Source organism: Podarcis vaucheri (assembly GCF_965113315.1).
Source record: "Podarcis vaucheri genome assembly, chromosome: 2".
Classification (NCBI taxonomy): domain Eukaryota; kingdom Metazoa; phylum Chordata; class Lepidosauria; order Squamata; family Lacertidae; genus Podarcis; species Podarcis vaucheri.
Genome location: NC_138760.1, coordinates 34,238,566 through 34,262,470, shown reverse-complemented (window position 1 = coordinate 34,262,470; position 23,905 = coordinate 34,238,566). Strand labels below are relative to the sequence as shown.

Below are 23,905 nucleotides of genomic sequence, written 5' to 3'. Positions count from 1 at the left end.
TCCTGGCTCTTGCAGCACTGATTTTGGGTAGTTTTTCCAGGAAGATCAAACACAGTGAATGCTGGAAAACAGGACGGGCATGGATGTGAGAGACAGGAGGGTGGCAGAGTCTATTCCCCTCTCCAGGTCTGTCTCACTGAGAGTAGCCATGTGCAAGGGCCCAATGAAGAGTCAGTGACAAAACGTTACAGGGGCTCTACCTGTATCTCCAAATCAGACCGTTCGGGCCAAAAATAATCAAGTGTTTTCACGGCGTGTGATTTTGCATAATTTATTATACTCACAGTGAACTTGAGGATTGCAACTTCCGTAACTGCAAAAATTTGATTTTTGACCTACAGCAAACAAGTCATGTATATATGAAAAGAATAAAAATAAAGCGCTTTGTAAAATATGGTGATCAAGCTTTGGATACATACACACATACTGTGATTATTTCCCTGGGGAAGCCCAGAAGCTTGCAATTTTATTGTTTTCGTTTTTGGCAGACTATATTCCAAGTGATCACCGTGGCTTTATGCAGAGGCCAGAGAGCCATGGTGTTTTGGTTAAAGCAACACGGGCGTGCACAGGTGCATGGGTGTGTTCGGAATGGAGGGGCTGGAGTAGCATTGCCCCTCCATCTACTGCGTTGCTGGTTGTGGATTCATTGTCTTAAGCCATCTACATTCCCCTATGGCAGCAGTGTGTGTGTGTGTGTGTGTGTGTGTGTGTTAGGAGGGGGGATCCTTTTGCCCCTTGAAACTCTTGATTCACCAGGCTCAGCCTTGTGCACTCCCTTCAAAATGTTCCGAACCATAAAGCAACAACAACAACAACAAAAGTCGGGACAGCCAGAGCAACGCCCTTCCAAGTATATAGGACACACATCAAGATCCTGCTTTGACCACAAGGGAGACTCTTCCACTCGGTGCCATCTCCTTCCTTCTCCCATCCACTCATCCATCTCCTTTGGGACATTGAGGAGAAACATCTGCCTCCTCTTGTCTCCTGTTGATGTCTGCTGAGAGTGCGTCAAGTTGTTTCGCTTCCATTTCTCTTCCAGTCTTTGGGCACCCAAGCCCCAGGAAGATGTCATTTCCGGAAAGCGAAGACCTCCCGTGTTTTCAGTCCCCTCCTGCTTTCGTTCCCTGGCTTGGGAGAAGGTTCATCCACCATGCCTCCATAAGGGCAGCTATCCGAGTCCGGGTGGTTCCCCGTACACTCCACAGTGGGGATGTAGCCACTGTCCCACATTCCTGTCCCGCAGAGTTTGCACAGGTCATGCAGACCGCAAGGGATCCGAGGCAGCAGGCGGAACTGATAAAGCAAACTTCTAGCCTGGAAATAGGATGGCAAAGTAGATGTGAATACACAAGCCCACAAAACAGCACATGGCACAAATAGCAGATACGAGAAACTGCTGAGTTCATCTAAATCAGGGGTCTGCAACCCGCGGCTCCGGAGCTGCATGTGGCTCTTTTACACCTTTGCCACGGCTCCGGGGCGGATACTAGCGAGGGGAGGAGGCGCATTGTGTGCCCCGACACTCCCCACTGTGGCGGGCGCTGTACTGGCTGTGACGTCGCATGGGGGCGGTGCGTGCGTTAGTCACAGACTGTCCCGGTGTCACCTTCCCGGTTTTGCGGCTCCCAGTGTTTTTTTCCCTTCGGAAATGGGTCCAAGTGGCTCTTTTTGTCTTAAAGGTTGCAGACCCCTGATCTAAATTGCCCATCTCACACCCAAATCATAACGGAGACTTGACACCACTCACAAAAGGAGAACACTGCACAGCCTTCCGTATGCTGTTTTGGAGCAGACAGAACTGCAAAGGGTTTTTTGTCTGTCTCTCTGTCTGTTCAACACCTGCAATTTTTAATTTACCTTCCTGAGTATGAGCTCCCCATTCATGTGCATGGCCAGGTTCCCAAAGTGCAGAAGCATCTGATCAGTGGCCAATTGCTGTTCGATGACATCGTCTCCATAGATCACCACAATAGCCACACAGATGAAGAGGTGGAAATAGTCTGTCTGCAGCAGCAAGAGAAGAAAATGATCAAGGGAGGGAGGGCTAGAGAGATGCACCGATTGTGGCAACAAGATCACATTTAGTAGCTTTTAGGCTTGAAAAAAAAGCCAGTGAATGGAAGAATCGTAGAATTGTAGAAATGGAAGAGATCCTGAGGGATCTAGTCCAACCCCTTCAATGTAGGAGCATGCGAAAGGTAATGGGAATTATAAATGATGTGGCAAGGTGAGAAGGAAAAGCTATTCACTCTCTCCCAACCACTGTTAGGCAGAAGTTTAAAGACAAAGGCAGCACTGTACTTCGCACAATGCTGTGGTACTGTTGTGTAGAGGTTAGAGCTTTGTTGTGTGATTGAAGAGAGTCCAGTTGAAATCCCCACTAGGTGGCCTAGGGGCAGTCAGTCACATGCTCTACCTTACAAGGTTGTTGTGATGATAAAGTAGGAGGTGGAGAAATCATGTATGCCACCCTAATCTTATTCAAAGAAGCACAGGATAGCAACACGTTACAATAAATCTAGAGAGCTATACACTTTCAAAAGCAATGCAGAAATCTCTTGAATCAGGGCCACAGAGAAAGAGGAAGTCAAAACTAATAAGGCAGACTGCAAATCCTGGCAGTCTGCCCAGTTACATGCATGAAATCTGGATGCATTCTGAGAGAACTGGTGTATGCTTACAAGACAAAAGCCTACAGTGTTGAAGTCTATGAAATCTAGCAAGTCTGTAAGTTTTTTGACCCAGTTATATCTGTTTTCACTTTGAAGAAGCAAAGGCATGAGAGGGAATATTATTTCTAGTAAAATGTTTTCAAGTGAGCAACCAACAAATTAGGTACTGGATATGCTGCGTTAACACTTAATTTACAAAACGCTCCATTCTGAATAATTCTGCACACAGAATTAAGATCTGCTGCAGGGATAGGCAAAGTTGTGCTCTCCAGATCTTGCCGGACTTGCATTCCCATCATCCCCGACTACTGGCCATATGCTGGCTAGAGATTATTGAGGGCTGGGAGTCCAGCAACTTCTGGAGGGCACCCCGTTGGCTGCCCCTGTTCTACTTGCTTAATACAATGAGTTTTAGGAGCACAGGAGTCTAAACCACCTGGCAAAGGGCGGTGAAATCGCTGCCACGAGGATTCAAAGCAATTTCCCCTCCCCCTTCCCAGACCACCACCAGAGAGCAACTATTTGGCAGAGAGTAATGCGAGTAAGCAGCATACGGCGAACACAGTTTGGTGGCAACCTCCTTTCCTGCAGACGAGACCAGGTCAGACAGAAACCATACGCTGCTCAGTCCTGGGGCTAACCTCACAAGGAAGTTGAAAATTAGCTTGCCTCTGTGTGTATGTGCGCGCGCTTGCCCTTCACACAGCAACATCTGCAGCTGGGAGAGAAAGCCAGGATTGCAGCAACCCCACTGCACAAGGCAGGCTGAGGGCCGCTTTGGCTGATGGGTTGCGACAGCAGCAAGAACAGCCCAGGAGCTCAGTAATGAACCGTCAGGGTGAAATTTGCATCGATTTGTGTAATGTCAGAGGCAAACAGTGGGAGAGAAGGCAAGCAGTGTGGAGGGGGAGGGACACACACACACACACACACACACACACAGCTTGTCACAGTCATGGCTGGGGGAGGGGAGAGAGGCCTGGAAGGACAGCAGCTGCAACCAGCAACATCCCCCCATTCAGCATCCTCCAAGGAGCAGTGCAGGAGCCCCACCGACAAAAAGGACCCTTCTAACTGCCCCGCTCCTCCAGCCCCCTTTTAAACCTTACCTGGTAGTGAGCCCAGCAGGCTTCCCATATACGCAGAGCCTCAGCATCGGGAAACTCACGCTTAAAGCAGAGGAGGATCCAGCGGTGGCAGAAGAGCATCTGAAGGCCATCCTCCCCAAGGGAGACCAGGTGGTGGTAGAAGCGCACATGCATCAGCCGCAGCAGCTCTCGCAGGTACATCTGGCAAAGTGGAAGGGGAGCTCAGTTCAGCTCCAGAGAAGGGGAAGAAAACCCCGCTACTCCCCTCTAGGCCACTGGGCATTCCTGCCCCCAAACCCCTCAAGCTCAGCAGGAGCGGGCACACCTCTTAAGAGCTGCTTCTATTATTATTATCACTATTGTTATTTGAATTTATATACCGCCCTATACCTGGGGGTCTCAGGGCAGTTCACAGAATAAAACTAATTCATTCACTAATGTAAACAGTCCTATTAGGAGCACTGTATCCCTGGTGCTTCAGGGACGCGGGTGGCGCTGTGGGTTAAACCACAGAGCCTAGGACTTGCCGATCAGAAGGTCGGCGGTTCAAATCCCCGCAACGGGGTGAGCTCCCATTGCTCGGTCCCTGCTCCTGCCAACCTAGCAGTTCGAAAGCACGTCCAAGTGCAAGTAGATAAATAGGTACCGCTCTGGCGGGAAGGTAAATGGCGTTTCTGTGTACTGCTCTGGTTCGCCAGAAGCGGCTTAGCCATGCTGGCCACATGACCCGGAAGCTGTACGCCGGCTCCCTCGGCCAATAAAGCAAGATGAGCGCCGCAACCCCAGAGTCAGTCACGACTAGACCTAATGGTCAGGGGTCCCTTTACCTTTTTATCCCTGGTGCTAGTGGGTGCACTACTTACGTCCTCAATAGTCTGGTGGTTTTGCTGCTGACTATCAGGTCGGTCTGTAGAAAAACCATGTTCGTCCACGATTTGATCGTGGATGAGTGGGGCTGACCTGGTGCCTATCACCAAGGCCTGAGTGGAGGTTCCTGGGATGGTTAGATCTGACTCAGGTCTACCTGTCCAAGTACTCAGTGTGACATCACCTCAGACTGGTGGGATGGGGATAAGGGACGCATTGCTGCAGTCCACAAGGAGTTAACTTCTCGCTATCCCTTCGAGCGGGACTGGAAGGTTGCACCTGGTATTGGGAGACAGCTTGGAAATGCTGTTGGTGTAGTTCCCACCCTGATGCCCCAACAGCCTCCTTGACCAAGCTTATCTTGGGTATGATGTTGGAGGAACCCAGAACGGTGACTTTAGGTGACCAACATCCATGCTGAGGTTGCCTTGGGTTGCCAGCTCATGAGCTTAGGGCCTCCATGGCAACTGTTCCTCACCCCACTGCCACTTGTGCTATGGAGTTCTGAAGGGTAATATCCTCTTCCCAGTGTCATTTCACATTTACACGAAGCTGTAGGGAGCAGCCATTTGGAGCAATGTGTCACCAGTATATCCTACATGTTGGATATAGCACCTCCTCCTCCTTGCAGCTACTACAACTTCCTCAGGTAAGTTCATCCATCATGGATGAAGATTTCACATTTCCGATTCATTTAGGATTTAAAGGGCAAATGGAGTGCGGAGGAGGAAGAAAAGAGATAAATAAGGTGGGCGGGGGGAGAAGAGTGCTCCAAGGTCAAATTCTCACCAGTTGTTTCTCCATATCCTCATCACGAGGGGAACTGATGAAGATCGTGTTCTGCATCAAACCCACAAAGCACCAGAATGTATCCGATTCATCCAGGACCTCCGCGAGAAGTGGGGCAACCAGGTCAGACATCCCCTGGGAGTAGCCAATGGCAGGGTTGTACACTGCATAGTTCAGCAAGATCCGCCTAGGAAGAGGATGGTCAAATGACCAGACGGTGAGGCTGGGATGGTGGAGCAACCCAGAGAGGCCTGAGCATGTACTCTCCAACATTTCTCCAATAGAATTAGGGACCTCTTATTCCATAATAATAATTTTACTACTTATACCCCGCCCATCTGACTGGGTTGCCCCGGCCACTCTGGGCGGCTTCCAACATGTATAAAAAATATGATAAAACATTAAACATTTTTTTTAAATCCCTATACAGGGCTGCCTTCAGATGGCTTAGGGGTTGGCTAACTCCATACCCTCTGTAATATTTATTCAATGAAAGTAGAGACATCCTACCATACCCTCCAACATTTCCAAGATGAAAACAGGGACGTCCTAAGGAAAGGCGGGACATTCTGGGAGCAAATCAGAAACCGGGATGGCTTCTGTAAATCTGGGCCTGTCCCTGGGAAATAGGGACACTTGGAGGGTCTGTGAGCATGCTCAGTAGGCACAGAATGCTGACTCGCTGTTAGGGTGGCTGGGGGATGGAATGGAGTGGAGCGGAGTGGCAATGGGCATGGCTGGCTGGCAACATGAAAAGGAGCACTCCATACTACAATATTGTTGCAGGCTCCACCTGCTTTGCCCGGCCCACCTTTGAAAGGGTTTAGCTGGAAGCGTATGAGGTTGGGTGTCCAAAACACAGATGGATCTGGGCTTTCCAAGTGGGTGCAAGGTTCTCAGTGTATTTTGGGGGGCACTAATGGGTTACAACAATCACCTCATTGTTTCCACGTTGGGGTTGTTCTCTCCTCGGAAAAACTGGTTACTGCGGTCCGTCCTCACCACATCTTTGTCGACCGTGAACTGCACATTCCGCCAGAATGCCTTCTGCTCCTCCGGTGTCAGGGAGAGCCTAGGCGCCACATTACAACATGAGTGCACTCCCAAACCACCCACTGCTGCCAATGGACATAGCTGTCAACTTTTCCCTTTTCTTGAGAGGAATCCTATTCGGAATAAGGGAATTTCCCTTTAAAAAAGGGAAATGTTGACAGCTATGCCAATGGACCTGGGAGTACTTTCAGGTAAGGGTCAAAATAAAGGAGATCTGGGGCAGTTGGGGAGGACAGAGCAGTTGCCTCTCTTCTGTAGACGTCCCACCCAAAATGTGACATTGGACCTACTGTGAAGGTTCATTTTCTGGGGATAGTTAATTCCCCCTTCATTGTTTCAATTGCCAGGGGAGGGAGTATTTAAAAGAAGAATGGCTGAGGGAGGGAGGGTAGGGAGAAAGAGGCATCTCTCTCTCTCTCTCTCTCTCTCTCTCTCTCACACACACACACACACACAAAACTGGGTATGGACCTGCTGGATTCAAAGTCCCCTCCATTCCCCTGAAGGGCAGAAGGACTAAAATCCTTACACTTGCAGGAAAATGTGATGTGCTGACTCCCTCACCCTCCCGACACTAACCCTCCACGCAGCAGATCTGGGGTTTAGGATTGAGGTTTACAGAACAAAGTACTTCAGCATTTATAAAAGTAATTAAAAGAAAGAAAGAAAGAAAGAAAGAAAGAAAGAAAGAAAGAAAGAAAACATGTAAACCTTGAAAGTCTGGAGTTGGAGCCACTGCCACCCCTCATTACCTTTTCTGCTGGATCTCAAAGTATTCCTCTCTCTTCTGCACTCGGAGCGCCTCCCTCTCCTCTGAAGTGGATTCATAGCTGTAGTAGCGCAACAAGAAAGGCCAGACCTCACCACGGATGGAGACATCGATCCCACCAAAGAAAATAGCCTGGGGAGGAAGGGAGGGAGGGCAGAGGGGAAATGATAAAGAGGTTGCAACAGAGGAAAATGCCACAGTTTCTGAAACTGGACCTCTTTTGCTCTCCTCCTCTGACAAGTGACGCCTTGAGATTCAGGAGCCCCACAATCTGCACATGTTTAGAGGGAAAGCAGAGCCCCCCCCTTTTCCCAGGGGAGACACAAATCAAACTCATTTCAATGTCAATAACCCCCCTGGAGAGGCTATACAATTAACACATCATTCTCACGTCACTGCTTAATCCCCAATCTTGGAAACTTCACACTTGGACCCAGACTCACATACCGCCTCCCCCACCCCAAAGCCCTTAATTATTTTAAAGCCAGACAGTCTCAATTGCTTTTATAGGCCTTCACATACTGTGCAAGCACCCCTAGAAATGCTCACTGGTCTTCATGTCCCAAACTGCTGGGCAATCAATGCAGCAACAAACCAGAGATCCAGAGAGTTGCTACGTTAGCCTGCAGGGAGCTGACAGGTGCAGCCTCCCCGTTGCCAAAGGCTGGGAAGACGTGCAAAGGTTCCTGGAGGCCCAATAAGCACAACTGCTCCACGCTCCACTTGGGAGACCTTTCTTCTCTTGGAACCAGCAGAGCAAAACATGCCACTGTGTCTTCTCCCTCACCTTCCTCAGCTTGTACTCTTCTTCTACCTGCCCAGCCTCATTTAGATGATGGAGCCACGCAGAGACATCCAGGCGCTTGTAAGCGTTCTCCTCGGGATGGGTCTCCGAGGAGGGCAGCTTGGGCCTTCGGATGGAGAACTGCATGCAGGTCTTCACGTCAGTGAGCTGCTAATTGGGAGACAAAACCAGGGCAGAGGGCTAGAGCAATAGCTGCAGGAGCCTGACCTCCCATTCCCATGGCTTGGGCATCTTATATCCAGGTCGCCACAGCGGAAAAAGAAGATGATTTTTGTCTGGAGAGAGACTGTCCTGGGAGGGCGGCAAAGCCTTGGAAGTTTGGGGAGACTTCCGGCCCAAGCCAGCAAGTGTAATTGGGAGTAATTAAGGATCAGAGCGACATGACGTACTGCTTGGTTCGGCTGGCTGCCTTTCCCACCCTCCCCTGCCCAAGATCAGAGCTAACACGGCTTGCAGCAATATCATGAGCCTGCCCAGGAATGCACGCAATAAATTACATCTGATTGGCCACATACAAAAGGGCTGCTGTTACGAAGGAGAGAAGGCAGCGGTGCCAGGCTCTCCGAGGACGCTTGCCATTCCTGGGTGAAAACTGCAGCTGACATTTAATTTAAAAATCAAAAGGTTACTCAACACAGATGGAAGCCCCCGTGGTACTATAATGAGGGGAAAGCAGCAGGGGAAGAAGTGGGGAGGGGGGCTGGGGAGAAGGAAGGGAATGTAGAAATCACTGTTTCTAACAAGCATCTCTAGTATCTTTAAACATATAATTACGGCCTTTGCAAGGCCTTTGTGCAGAATGAAGCAAGATATGCCAATAGGCCTTGTCAAAACATCATTTGAATACAGACGGCTAGAAGTCATAGACTGAACACTCAGCACAAACCTAATTGCAGAGACAGGATGGACAAGTCAGGACACTTGCTGCATCCTGGACTGGAGTTCAGATTCCACCCAATCTGTGGACTCACCCTGTGCTCATACCGGACACATAACACACAGAAGAGAACCCTGAGAGAATTAGATCTGTGGCTTCACCATTTATATAAACAGCTGGCCTATTTCATAAGGCTGCCGCAGGCCACAAGAAGCAAAGGAAATGAAACGAGGCCCAAATCTTCTAGTTGCAGAAGAGGTTTATAAAGGTGAACACTCTGCCCAATAAAGCAAATCCTCCATTATTTGAAACTCCTGTTTGGCTAAAATTTCTTAACCCAATGTAGTGTCACCTTGCCAGGAGCTTACATAACCTACGTAAGCCTGCTCCTCGTTAATCCCCAATATTGGATTAAACAAATACTTTGGATGGCCCCCTTCTCCAGCAAGAGAAAGAACAAACCAAGGGAAGTGCATCACCAGTGTCTACAAACCCCTGGCAGCTCTTCAGACAAGCAGGGAAGCTGGCCTGCCAGCAAGAATGGGGCACAGCCCCACCATCCTCAGAAGAAGAGTTTGGATTTGATATCCCGCTTTATCACTACCCTAGGAAGTCTCAAAGCGGCTAACAATCTCCTTTCCCCTTCCTCCCCCACAACAAACACTCTGCGAGGTGAGTGGGGCTGAGAGACTTCAGAGAAGTGTGACTGGCCCAAGGTCACCCAGCAGCTGCATGTGGAGGAGCGGGGAAGCGAACCCAGTTCACCAGATTACGAGTCCACCGCTCTTAACCACTACACCACATTGGCTCTCAGCCAGCCAGCCAGCCCTTACTTGCCTTGCCTTCTTACTTTCAACCAGTCGAGGGGGAGGAGGAAGGGGATAAAACTAGAATTGGTTGGCTCTGTTACTCATTCATTCACTTATAATAATATTTATAAACTGCCCTCCCAGAAAACATCAGCAACATACAAAAGCCTGTAAAGGCAGTACAAAATAATCTTCTCGATCTTCTTCTTTTTTTAACCTGTCAGCACACACACACACAAAATATCTTCAGGAGACGCCTGATATAAAAAGGAAGGCTGCCTTCTGAGTCTCTGCCAGAAGAGTGACCCACAGCATACACTGGCAGCACTGAATGCTTGACTTCTGGATGCGGCCAATTGGGCCTCTGTAGCACAGGGGCACAACTAACCTCCCTCCTCCAGAGTGATATAAGGTATTCTGGACCCAGGTTGCCCAAGGCTTTGGCCTCTGAGCCTTCCAGGGCACTTGCCACCACTTTTCCAGACATGTCAGAAACAAGAAGAGATGCTGCTCACATTTCTTCGTTTCTAGCTAGAAATCCACAGACCACATCTGCTAGGGGTGGAGAGGGTGTGTGGAGGCTCCCCAGGTCTACTCTAGACTTTACAGCTTACCTGGTCTTTGAGATGGGTCTCTGTGCAGTATTTCCATTGCTGAAACACTTCGGAAAGTTTATCCAGGCCGCCGTGGTGGAAGTGGAAAATCTTGTACTGACTTTCCCTGCTGGCAACAACCAGCTGCCCACTGGTGCATGCCTCATCACTGAAGTAAAATGGTGGAGGGACCGGGAAAGGAAAGAGGGAATATGTAGTTAAGAGCACAGTTTACTGGTCGGAACATCTAGGGGGTGGGACGTTGTTCAAATACAGATAGCGCAAACAACATTTGTGAGTCCTGCGTGCATGTTGCATGGCTGGGCTGAGAATATATACAGCACCCTTCCAAAGAAATGTGAACCGCACTACACAATCTAATGTGGTTTAGGCACCTCTCATTGAAGGATATGCTTTCTTAAGACTCAAAACCAAACCAATTTAGGGAGCGTTTCCAGGAATCAGAAGTCTGTGCCTTGCATCGACAGCCATCTTTTTCTACATCATTTCCCAAGCTTCAAGCATCCCAATTCCTTCCTCCTCCCTTGCACTCTCTCTCTCTCTCTCTCTCTCTCTCTCTCTCGTTCCCTACCCCCCTTCCCCATAGAATGTATCTGCAAGGACTGAAATGGCAAGTTCTCTGAAAACTCCAAACTGCAATCAAAATGAATTATGCAAATCATCTGACCTTAGTTTGCATAATATATTCTGAGCACATACTTTGCTTCCCCCCTCTCCTCCCCCCCACCCCGGGTGTAGAGGTTGCTTTTCATTTTCATTTCGCCCCCTGCAGAGCACACACTGCTCTGATTATGAGCTTTCATGGCCCAATTGGCGCTTGTGAGGTCTCACAGTGCAGAGAACACTGCACTTTTCTCGGTACCCAAAAAAGGTTGGGGTGGGTTTGGGGGGTTTTTTTGCTTACATCTGGCAGTACTTACCAAGTTGTTTATGGTAATCAACCAGAGTCCTGGTATGCTAGGCACTGTACAAACAAAAGCAGTATCAGGTGGAACAGTGCTCCCCGCCCCACAGCCAGTAGATCCTAAGGGCCTGGGCAAAGGAGTCGGCTGCCAAGACCAGTTTGCTTCTCAAATGAACTCCAGGACTCATGGCGTTAATCAGCAGTGGCTAACCTTTTTCAGCCCAAGGGATGCTCAGCCACATGCCACCAGTGTGTATGGCCAATGTATATACATACACACAAAAATATCCTGCACGTGCAGACCACACACTCAACACATTCCCCAAATAAACAACACACACTCACCAGACAGGCACAAAGCCCTCTTTCTCTCCGTCTTTCTCACACATCCATAAAACACTGAATGTGTTATAATAAATAATATAACCCTCCCCCACAACCAAGAACCCCAGCTTTCCTTTGTAACTCCATGTCCTCTAGTCCTCATTGTTATTCATACACCACTTGGAACTGTAAAAACCAAAAACAGGAGCTAAATAACAGAGGCAGCTCAAGGACTGAAATGGAGGAAACAAACAAAGCTAGCTTGTCAAGGGCTTCCAACCTTTCATCGCTTCATGTCAACGTTGTTCCATAGATCAATACACATTTCAGATACAGTGGTACCTTGGTTCTTGAACGGCTTAGTTGTCAAACAAATTGGCTCCCGAATGCTGCAAACCTGGAAGTAAGTGTTCCGGTTTGCGAACGTTTTTCGGAAGCCAAACGTCCGATGAGGCTTCCGCTTGAGTGCAAGAAGCTCCTGCAGCTAATCGGAAGCTGCGCCTTGGTTTTCGAACGGTTTCAGGAGTCGAACAGACTCCCGGAAGGGATTAAGTTCGAGAACCAAGGGACCACTGTATCTAGCTATCTGTGTATTTGTGGATTCAGATAGGCAGCTGTGTTGGTCTGACACAGTCGAAATAAATAAAAAAGATACTGAAAGCTTATACCCAGAACAAACTTAGTTGGTCTCTAAGGTGCTACTGGAATTTTATTTATTTATTTCAACTTTGTATTTGTGGGCAGCAACAGCAGAAAAATAACCCTCATGTTGTATCTGACTGTATGTCGCAATGTTATTGGGGGTTTCATTGTTAAATTTTGACACATTTGTTGAAAATCTCCCTTGGAATGATGTGTACCCGCTATAAAGGCAGGATTTTATTTATCTTTTTTAAAAAGGAAAAACTTATATAAATAAATAAATGCTGTATAAGTGTAACAGCTGTCATGTTTATGAAAATTATATGCAAATCCTGTTAATTTACCTGTGATTAATAGGATAATTAGCCATAGCCCTTCAGCTCTCCCCGTTCTAAATGAAGAGACTTCCTCTTGTTCCCCACCCCCATCCCACTTGGTAGCCTGAAAAGGAGCTGAATTTTATGGAATAGAAGAAGTGCATACTTCCTGTTTACACAGCAAAGACCCTAGAAAACCCTACGCTCTCAACAGTTACAGGCCCTAAAAATCAGAACCAAAGAGGAAAGAGGATGTGCAAAGAGGCAATTTAGTGAGTGAGCTACAGAATATACAAAATAGGATGTAAGCAGGAGTGAGGAACCTGTGGCTGTCCAAATGTTGTTCGACTGACATTTTCATTGCCCTCAACCTTGTGCCATGCCGGCTGGGGTTGGGGCTGGGCAGTTGTGAGTCCAACAATATCTGGAGGGCCACAGGTTCCCTATGCCTGGTGTAAGGCCAAGGGAGTGCCTCAAACGCAGTGGGACACACGGTTTGGCTTAGTGTTAACATGCCCACGAGGTCTCTGAGTGAGCCTGGTTTAGTCACTATCTAATGCTACCTTACACACTTATCTGTGAGAAGAAAATGGGATAATCCCATACATACCGCTCATCTGGGGTGCCAATGTCATAAACACCTTACTGCAACAATTCGGTGCAAAACCACACACTTTAAACTTTAAATACATTTTCAGCGGGATTCTGTAAGTGGGTTCAAAACACTATGGCGAGTGCTGCTGCTTTGGGAAGTGGTTTGAGTTACTTCCAGAGGCCTTGGTTGCTGAAGCGCTATGAACAAATATGCCGTAAAAAGGCATGCAGAGGCTTAGGCAAGGGCTTAAAGGCCAGGCTCCATCGCACTGCTCTTTGCCACTGGGAAGGAAGCTCCTTTTCATGAATTTACATTGAATGAACAGGACTGTACGGACGTACATTTCAGATACCATAAACAGAGCAAGTTCCAAGATTTCCAACTGGTGTATAAAGTAGGTGCATGCCCATATTTATGTCCCATAATCCAGTGTCAATTTTCACCTATACTATTCTATACTATACTATACCCATTAAAGGTCTAGAGGTAGAGCATGCGATTTGCATAAAAAAGGTCTCAGGTTCAACCCCTGGCGTATCCCCCTATGTCTAGGAAAGAATCCCCAAAACCCTGGAGGGTTGCTTCCAATCACCGCAGACATCATCAGGTGGGGTGAGCCAATGATCTGATTAGGTGTAAGGCAGTTTCCTTTTTTTGTGTGTGTGTTTGTTTTCACCTTTCATTTATTTCCTATGCTAAGGCCAATGTTAGAAACTGAGGTATGAAAGCTAGGAGCTAAATGGCACACCTTAATCCTAGTTACGGGTGCAACAACGGAATGTCTAGGCACGCTTTTTTATAACCAGAATGCAAAGCTGAAAATGAATGAACTGCAGCTAAAACATTATGTTCATTTTTCACATGGTCTAGACCAGGCATGGCCAAACTTGGCCCTCCAGATGTTTTGGGACTACAATTCCCATCATCCCTGACCACTGGTCCTGTTAGCTAGGGATGATGGGAGTTGTAGTCCCAAAACAGCTGGAGGGCCAAGTTTGGCCATGCCTGGTCTAGTCCTTCCCCTGCCCACCCCCCTAATATTCTTAAGAGAGTCTCTTCTCCAGTCTTCAGAGAGTAGCGGGAAGTGGGGAGGCAGAAAAGGGTCCTCCTTTTCTTCCACTCTGCAGTTTTTTTTCTGAAATCTTAGGCGCAGTACTGCGCCCAGAGCTCAGAAACAGCTCGTCTAATGAAATTCCCTGTCACAAAATGTGCCTAGAACAATGGGAGTTTCAAATATTGGCTAAGGCTACCTTCCTCCTTTCAGTGTAAAACAATTATTTCCTCAAGTTACTCAATGCGTTTTGCCTTGGGGTTTAAGAAACTGCAGCTAACCCATTAACAAAAGGAGTTTCCTTCTGGGTTCATGCTCCAAAATGCTTCAGGCTCTCTTAGGTAGCCTGGAGAGTCTGAACAGATCAGGATGGAAAAGGTAGGTTTCCATAAGCTCAGGCAACTTCCCTAACAGCTATGTTCTCCCAGGGCTCCACAGCTACCTGAGCATGAAGAGAAAGAGTGGTGTGTAACCTTCAGCCAGCCTGAAAGACTATGTTCGTTCAGGCAGTTTGTGTCACAAGAAAATGGCATGTGGCAACAGTTTCATAATACCTTCACTGCCTCACATTTTAAACCTTTCCTTTGAAACCATGGTACAGTGGTACCTCAGTTTACGAACTTAATCCGTTCTGGAAGTCCACTCTTAAACCGAAACCATTCTTAAACCGAGGCGCGCTTTCCCTAATGAGGCCTCCTGCCACCGGTGCCCTTCCATCGTTCGGCTTCCGCTCTTAGACTGAGGTAAAGTTCGCAAACCGGGACACTACTTCCAGTTTTGCAGAGTTCGTAAACCAAATAGTTCATAAACAGGGCTGTTCTTAAACCGAGGTACCACTGTGGAGGTGGAGGGGGAAAATTGGAACAGAAGCAAATTCCCAGGCTAGAATTACATATTACCTTGGCAGACATCCATGTTTGCTGAGGTAATGTGTAGCCCCAGCCTCAGGAAGCCAAGTTTTATGCAAGTTATGGATTCCAAGCTGGGTAGGAAGAGCCACTTGTATGAATCATAGAATCATAGAGTTGGAAGAGACCACAAGGGCCATCGAGTCCAATCCCCTGCCAAGCAGGAAACAATGGATATATAGAATCTGGCCTACTACTAAATCACCACATTATATATTTTTGCCAGCCCAGTAAAATCCCCTCACAAAAAAGGTGGTGCGAGTGGGAAGAAATAGAGACAGTAAGTCTTGGCTCACTGGTTCAGAATGCATAGAGGATGTACAGGTAATCTGTTGTCTGAAAGACGGACGCAGAGGAGCACTCCACCATTCACAAAGAACACCTGATACCATTAGAACTCCCTAGGTGGGCTTCCACTCAGAGAACAATGAAAGATGGAAATTCACCCTGGTCCTGCTGCCATGTCACTCTCCTAGGTAACAGGGCAAGGGAAGGCATGTCAGACCATCTCCAAAGGAATTATCCTACCTGAAAAACAGGCGAAGAGACCGCATCTGTCCCAGGTCGACTCTGAAGACACCACAGATCTGTTCCAAGGCAAACACCTTCTGCTGCTCATCCCACCGGGAGGTCTGTACTTGAACGTTATTCTCTTGGAACTGGGAGTTGGGATCAAGGCTTGAATTGGAGCTGACTGAGCGAGTCATGTGGCTTTTGCACGGTTCGCTACACCACCATGAGAGAGTGGCACCAAAAGAGGAAGAAAGGAAGGAAGAAGGCAGGAAAAATTACCTGAAAATTACTAACTGCAAGAGCCAGTGCGGTATAGGAGCTAGAGGGCTTGATTTTGATGTGGGAAACAGACTCAACCCCACTTAGCTATGAAGCTCACTCTGTGGTATTGGGCAAGCCATCAACTCAGTCTAACCTTTATCCATTGCTGCAAGAATAAAACGCTCTGAGCAAAAGAAAAAGAAAGCTGGAAGTATAAAATAAAAAACCCAACTCTTTTCATTAAGCTTCACGTAATCAGAAGGCACAGCATTCCCCAAGTTGCAAAGTGGCATTAGAGAAAAGTCCAAATTTGTGTGCATGTTTTTTCAAGTCAGTAACCCTAATGTCTCATTCTCACTTCAGCACGTTTATGAATTCCCAACAGGCAACACTGGTTGGCCAACACCAGCTTCAAACCAATGTCTGTGCTTGATTCCCAGATAGGGCTGGTGAGCAGAGCAGGTAGGTTTCCTCAAAGTGCAACAATGCTGAGAGGACAATATTTAAAAAAAGAGAGAAGCAAGCAATGTTTCAAGCATGCTGGCCAAAGTGGAAGCAGCTAAAAGGCTTGTGGCTCCTGTGCTGTGAAAGGACTTGGGGAAACCACCAGTTCCATTTCTGTCAGACCCACTGGGTGGCTGGGCACTGACCCTCTCTCGACCACAGCTTCCAGTTTGTAAAACAGATGCAGCAGCCTCGCTCGCAGGGCAAAGAAAAAGACCATTAAGCACTTTCTACATCAGTGTCAGTCTGTCGCGTGAACATGTGAATGTAGCAAGCTGCCTTATGCAGAACCAGGCCACTGGTCTATTTAGCTCAATACTGCAATATTCACCCTATCAATGGAACCCTGAAGTTTTATGCAGAGATCCAGACCTGTTACCAAAGACATTTTGTTGTCGTTGTCATTATTATCACCACCTTTTTCCTGATTGTTCCAATTTTGTTGTTGTTGTTGTTGTTTTTTGGGGGGACCCATTTTAAAGGCATCACTGTTATCACCTTTACCTCTGCCTGGTTCACAGCATGGATTGTTCCAAAGTTGTTTGGGGAGAGTCAGCACAGTGAAAAGGCAGAAGCATAATCCTTGTTCTCTCCTCATAAAGCCCTAATTTTGAGAAGCTTGCAGATGATAGTCAGCCTTAAACATCATACCAGTATGAGCCAGTATTGTTCAAGTACGAGTCAAGCTCATTTTATGCATTTTTGATGTATTTTCCTTGTATTTGTATTCTATTCTTTTCCATTCCCTAAAGATATTTTTTTAAAAAAAAACAACACTCGCCAGCCAGAATTAAGAATGGTTTGTGTGTGTATCTGTGCATGTATGACTGGCTGTAGTAATTCAAAATTATTTCTGCATTCAGTTATCTTTTATTTTCCAGCTCTATTCTACAGCAGCAAACCAGCAACAGGGGGAACGTAACAACCAAGACTTAACTGTATCCAGAAAAGAAGAAAGTTTTCCAAACATTTTTTTGTGAACCAGAAACAAAACAAAATCAACACCTGAACAGATTTTTTCCATATTTGAAACATTTTATGTTTCCATCTCTTTTCTTTTTCTGCTCTTTTGCAGTCAGCAGCTTTTTAGTGCTAAGCCACACCTTTGGCAGTAGCAACCTTCTCAAATTCCAAAAGTGCCCCCCAGACCCAAAGAGGTTGGCGACCTTTCCTCTAAAATCTCTTCCCAAGCAGGCCTCTTCTATTTCTACAAATATTCCTCAAATGGCTAGCATACAAACAGTAGCATGGATAGCTCAGTTGGTTAGAGCGTGGTGCTGATAATGCCAAGGTTGCAGGTTCGATCCCCGTATGAGACAGCTGCATATTCCTGCATTGCAGAGAGCTGGACTAGATGACACTCAGGGTCCCTCCCAACTCTACGATTCTATAATTCTACTGGCTGTTCTGTGGTAGAAAAAGAACCTTGTAAGGGAAAGGGCTTTAGGTCCTTTAATCACAGAGAAATGTTTGGTAGTAACATTAGCCACATTTCTCCAGAAATAACAAGAATGAAATTCCATAGTCTGCATGTATACATTCTGCAGACTAAAACCACCTACTTCCCATCACATCTCAAATTGAAATATATGCAAATTTGAAGACCATTTAGAGGAACCATTTCAAATGTAAGAATAACTCCCTGATTCTATCGTGGCACATTTCCCTCAAACAAATAGTCAAGGAACAGGATTTCAGCACCCTTACTCCAGGAATGCAAAATTCGATACCACATAGAAGCTCAGCTGGTAGCATCACACATCACATTTTTAGACAAAGTGGCTGCACAGCTGCTTAACCACAAAATACTAGGGACAACAAGACAAAGCTTTTCGGCATGTTAAGCAACTGAACTCAGGAGATATATTGCCCCCCAAATAGGGTCCGGATTTCAGAAAGTAACCCCTTCCCTCCCCTATGAAATCATCCTCCCTCCTGCCCCAAGAAAAACAGCAGTGCTCTGGGAAACAAGTGAATCTGAAACTGTGACCTCTGAGATCTTGAAAAGGCCAATCCATTTGAACAGCCTGAATGGGCTCTACTGTGAAATCATGGTTTGCAAAACAAGGCAAGGAGCAGGTATAAAAGCAGCCCCCTGAAAAGCCACTTTATGCAGTGTTTTCTAATCCGCTTATTGAACAATGTAGGCACTGAACGCTGAAGAAATCACACACTCAGCATGCCTGTGCGGAACATCCCCACCAGCATGCTTTCCTATCCTGAAAACAGTGCCCCCCAAACCAGGGCCACAGACTGAACTAGACCACTGGAAGAGCCTTATTTTTAGCATTCACCAGTGGTTTGGGTCATTGCATTCCAATGCACATTCCCTAGACAGCCAAGCTGAGGGCTCCATTGTTAACAGAGCCCCCTCCCTTGATGTGCAGGAGAGACCAAGTTCAGCAATACAGCTTGAAGTCAGTCTTTCTGTCTGTGTTCTCTCTCTCTCTCTCTCTCTCTCTCACACACACACACACACACACACACACACACACAGTAGAGCCCAATGATCTACTAACCAACACATTTCAAATTTAAATACAGTCATACCTCATGTTATGTTTGCTTCAGGTTGCATGTTTTCAGGTTGCATCCTGCGACGACCCGAAAGTACCAGAAAGGGTTACTTCCGGGTTTCGCCACTTGTGCATGCGCAGACACGCAAAATGACATCACGCGCATGCGCAGAAGCAGCGAATCTCAACCAGCACGTCCGCAGATGCAGGTTGCGCTCCTTTCAGGTTGCGAACGGGGCTCCAGAACGGATCCCTGCTCGCAACCAGAGGTACCACTGTACATGCTAATTCTTTAAAGAGAAATATTCTAACCATCTCCAAATTTGCTTTTAAGTTCTTTTATTTGCACATCTTCAGTGATCATAGATAAGTAATTCACAGCTGTTTGGGCTCTCCGTTTCTTGGGTCTCCTGCCTCCCAAGCTCTCTCACCCCGTTACCCCCCACCTCAGCTCCACCATTTCTGCCCCATAAAAAAGAGGTTTTCCTTATTCCAAAATGACTTCTGTCTCACAGAAACTGCACCTATTATCAAAACTATGCAACAGACAGAAGCAAAATCAACACATCTGTTGAACATTCTGGCACAGAACAGCAGCTCAGCGACTAGCTAGGTGGGGAGTGGAAATAGCGTAACAGCTGTTCCTGCACAGGTCCATCTTTTTAAAATCCACTACCCACAAGTCCTCAAGATTTCTGGAAACTTAAAACTCAAATCTTATTTCATTCTGAATGCCCTGGGGAAACCACCAGCTTGACTCCCAAAGCAGCTGCGAGACTGAGCAGATCACATACTGGAAAGAGCAGTTAACTTGGTCCAAACAAGCAAAAAATAGGCCCAGAATCCTGTTTTGTTAGGTAACCATGGAAGAACTGGCGATCTGCCTTTTGTCAGAAAGACTGAAGAAGACAGGTGAGGGTAAGAGAAGAGCTTACTTCCTTGGGGAGCCCAACAAAAGAGTTCAAAAGAAGCTGTTGGGAAGTCAAAATTTATAACACTTTTTGTGCCACGAGTGAGGAGGAGTGGGGGCAGTGGGGTGAGAGATACGTACTGAATTTCCCCCAAAAGTATTTCAAGGCTAGGGTTCAACTACCTTCCAAAACAAAGAACATTATTAAAAATTAAAAAGTGACCATGGAAGATAGGGGCAGTTCACTCACTCCAAACTAGTCTGCACTGCTACATCGATTAAACTACCGTATTTTTTGCCCTATAGGATGCACTTTTTCCCCTCCAAAAATGAAGGGGAAATGTGTGTGCGTTCTATGGGGCGAATGCAGGCTTTCGCTGAAGACTGGAGAGCGAGAGGGGTCGGTGCGCACCGACCCTTCACGCTCTCCAGGCTTCGCACACCTCTCCGCAAGCAGCGGGAGCCCAGCGCTGGGCTCCCGCTGCTTGCGGAGACTTGCCTGCATGCTGAAGCCTGCGCGCGCTCAGCTCAGCGTGTCCAGGCTTCGCGCACCTCTCAGCAAGCAGCGGGAGCGCTCCCACAGCTTGCAGAGAGCTGCCTGTTTGGGGGCTGGGGTCGAGGGAAGCTCGAGCTTCCCCCGCCCCAGCCCTGTGCCTGGGGGGGAAATATTTTTTTCCCCTTTACTCCCCCCCAAAAAAAACTAGGTGCGCCTTATGGGACGGTGCGTCCTATAGGGCGAAAAATACGGTAACTTTCTCAGTTTACAAAGATTCCATATTCAAAGTAGCTGGTAAGTCATTCAGATGTTTTCTTCTTTGCTGGCCAAGGACCCTTTGGAAGTATCTGTTGACTCTCAAGATTTCCTTCAAAGGATGGTGCGAATACAGTTTCCTTTTAGTTTAGGCAATGCTTATACCATAGTGCTTACATCATCACATGATAATTAACGTACTAATTTGACAACACCCACTTATAAAATAAGGTGCAGGACATAATTACAAGTATATCCAATTAGACTGAGGACTGACCACAGGGACCTATATTTACATCTAAAACCAGATATCATATTGGGCATTCAACTCCCACATTGGCAATGAAAATGAGTTGTGTAATTTAACAGTTGTAATCTAGGTTTTAACCAGGTCATAATGCTCCTGTAGTTGGTAACTCATTAAAAGAAGTGTACATAACTCATATATAATTTCTGTTTGTTCTGCTGGAAGCCACAGGAGAGGCAAGTGCTCTTGTGTTTGGGTTCTGCTTGCGGGTTTCCCACAGGTATCTGCCTGGGTACAATGAGAACAGGCATTGCAACCTAGTTTTTTGTGTTTATGTGGTACTGTGCCTAACACAGAGACCCATGGATAAAGATGTGCCATTGTTGATTTTCCCGTTACATGCATAAGGGAAAACCATGTGGTTTAGCAATCTAGAGCAGGGATGTCCAACAGGTCAATCGTGATCTACTGGTAGATCCCCATGAGGTTTTGGTAGATGGCGGTCGATTGCTGGGTCCCTTTCCTTTGTTGTTTAGTCATTTAGTCGTGTCCGACTCTTCGTGACCCCATGGACCAGAGCATGCCGGCACTCCTGTCTTCCACTGCCTCCCGCAGTTTGGTCAGACTCATGTTGGTAGCTTCAAGAACACTGTCCAACCATCTCGTCCTCTGTCGTCCCCTTCTCCTTGCGCCCTCCATCTTTCCCAACATCAGGGTCTTTTCCAAGGAGTCTTCTCTTCTCATGAGGTGGCCAAAGTATTGGAGCCTCAGCTTCAGGATCTGTCCTTCCAGTGAGCACTCACGGCTGATTTCCTTCAGAATGGATAGGTTTGATCTTCTTGCAGTCCATGGGACTCTCAAGAGTCTCCTCCAGCACCATAATTCAAAAGCATCAATTCTTCAGTTATCCCTTTCCTTAGTGTTGGTAAAATAAATTCCAGCCCTGCCCCCTCGTCCCGGCCTCCATTGCTGCATAATCTGCAGAACGGAAGACGGAGTTTACTTAGTGAGGCTGTTTGTTTCCCCGCAGCGATCTGTTGTTGAGTGGCTGTTCCCCTTTCTCCCTTGAGCTTAGGCTTGGATTTTCAATAATCGGGGGTTTCCTCCTCCCTAAAAAAAAGCTCGAAAAAAGGGGTATATCACTGCCAGTTTTTAATTCTGTGAGTAGATTGCAGTCCCTTGGGAGCTGGCCACCCCTGATCTAGAGCAAAAGCTGAATGAAAGGATTCGCTTTCAGTCTCAGGGTCTAAACAGAGCAATTAAAAATCATAATCTAGTATCTAGTGAAGCTTGAAATGAAGCCAGTGGCAAATCTTCCACTGGAGTCAGGGTAATTGTGTGTGGTGCTGTATCATGCCCGCTTTGAAACACTAAGCCAATTCCAAGGGGCTCCTTCTGTGCCTCCTTGCCTTGTGGGCCTTTCTGTTAGCAGTCACACCAAATAATAAGCTCATCAAAGCATCTACATCTTGGCTTCCTTCTTTGTCTATGCTGATCTGCTGACCAGCCATATGAGGCAACAAGCCATGATATTAAGAGCTCCACCTCCAAATGCAGGCCTAGATTTCTTTACCTGTTCAACAATTCAAATTGAAATTTCTTGAAGTGAAAATTTAAGAAAACTTTTTTTAAAAAAAACCCAAAACCACAATTTAAATTCTGGACCCGACTGCTGCATTTTGCAGTTTTATTTTTGTTTTGAAAGTGGGTTAGATATTTCTACAACAGCAAAAACCCCTCTAGATTCAGCAATAGGACAACAGCTCTGCGACAGAATGTCAAATTCAAAGACTTATGTCTATAGTACCCACCAGCATGCATACACCACTTTCCGGATTAAGCAAAAACACAAGCTCCTGCTTCAAAGAACTTCTAATATAAAATCTAGGTGGAGAGTAGGGATTGAGGATAAACTGTGCACATCCTTTTATCTTAAGTGCAATATTCTTTACATAAAAATGAATGTGATTGCATCTTCAATTTTTGTTTGTCCAGGCCTGTAAAAGGTAAAGGGACCCCTGACCGTTAGGTCCAGTCACGGACGACTCTGGGGTTGCGGCGCTCATCTCGTTTTAGTGGTAGAGGGAGCCGGCATACAGCTTCCAGGTCATGTGGCCAGCATAACTAAGCCGCTTCTGGCAAACCAGAGCAGTGCACGGAAACGCCGTTTACCTTTCTGCCGGAGCGGTACCTATTTATCTACTTGCACTTTGACGTGCCTTCAAACTGCTAGGTTGGCAGGAGCAGGGACCGAGCAACGGGAGCTCACCCCGTCGCGGGGATTCGAACCACCGACCTTTTGATCGGCAAGCCCAAGAGGCTCAGTGGTTTAGACCACAGCACCACCCGCGTCCAGTCCAGGACTGTAGCAAAGTCTAAATTCCCTTTCCTTCCACTAACCAAGTACGTCCCATTATTCTTGAGAAAGACTGACTTCTGGAAATGTTGTAGCCCCCAATGCTAGAATGTTGGCATGGGTCCCTCCCTCCTTCTCTCTCTCATGCACATGCACACAGACCTTTGTTATGTGTCCATTTCCCCCTAGCAAGTGCCACTAAATGCTATTTAAGTAGCTAATTAACTTTCTGTGCTAGAAAACCTCCTGTAATTGCGATTCTTTCACCTTTTTAGCCCAGTTCCCCAAGGGAGCTGGAGCTGTCCTCTGGCATTTGTTCTGCTCCTTCCCACCACTGAGGCAAAAGTTCTACCTTGACAGCAGCCTGCCAATCATGGCCACAAAGGTCACTAGGGACTGCATTAGGAACATTCCTGCTACGGACAAATTTGCCTAGCTACGCACAATGGAAAAGATGGAAGGTGGGGGGAGCAATGCTTACATGAAATTTCCATGCAACGTTAGGTAGCGGATTCAGCAATCTATATATATATAAGCTAATAATTCTTCTGAGTTTATCGGTTAACAGATATTCCTCTCTTAAAAATGGATTACGGAGATATTCAAAGCCCAGACTGTTTATATTTTGTCTGTGCTGGCATCTGCTCCTCATCAAATAGTGGGGAAATAGAAAACAAAAGCCCTTTTGAGTGATGCTTGCAGCAATGTCAGTCATTTTCAGTATCCATGCTAATGCTATATGGGAAACTTTCGTATC

At 46.8% G+C, this 23,905-nt stretch overlaps 1 protein-coding gene across 6 annotated transcripts in view; it reads right to left on the bottom strand.

Annotated features, from left to right (window-relative positions):
- Positions 1-257: 257 nt before the first annotated feature.
- TBC1D16 (TBC1 domain family member 16) overlaps positions 258-23,905 on the bottom strand; it is a 64,723-nt gene continuing 41,075 nt past the window's right edge. For 3 of the 6 annotated variants that reach the window (XM_082210939.1, XM_082210942.1, XM_082210938.1), the window contains 9 exons: positions 15,619-15,816; positions 10,350-10,497; positions 8,032-8,199; positions 7,228-7,376; positions 6,360-6,494; positions 5,423-5,609; positions 3,788-3,967; positions 1,864-2,010; positions 258-1,320 (listed from right to left, as the gene is read on the bottom strand). In XM_082210939.1, the coding sequence (XP_082067065.1) occupies positions 1,075-1,320; positions 1,864-2,010; positions 3,788-3,967; positions 5,423-5,609; positions 6,360-6,494; positions 7,228-7,376; positions 8,032-8,199; positions 10,350-10,497; positions 15,619-15,816 (1,558 nt within the window). In that variant the 3' untranslated portion in view covers positions 258-1,074. The remainder of the gene's footprint in view (positions 1,321-1,863; positions 2,011-3,787; positions 3,968-5,422; positions 5,610-6,359; positions 6,495-7,227; positions 7,377-8,031; positions 8,200-10,349; positions 10,498-15,618; positions 15,817-23,905) is intronic. The other 3 variants (XM_082210940.1, XR_014216445.1, XM_082210941.1) reach the window with 3 other exon arrangements.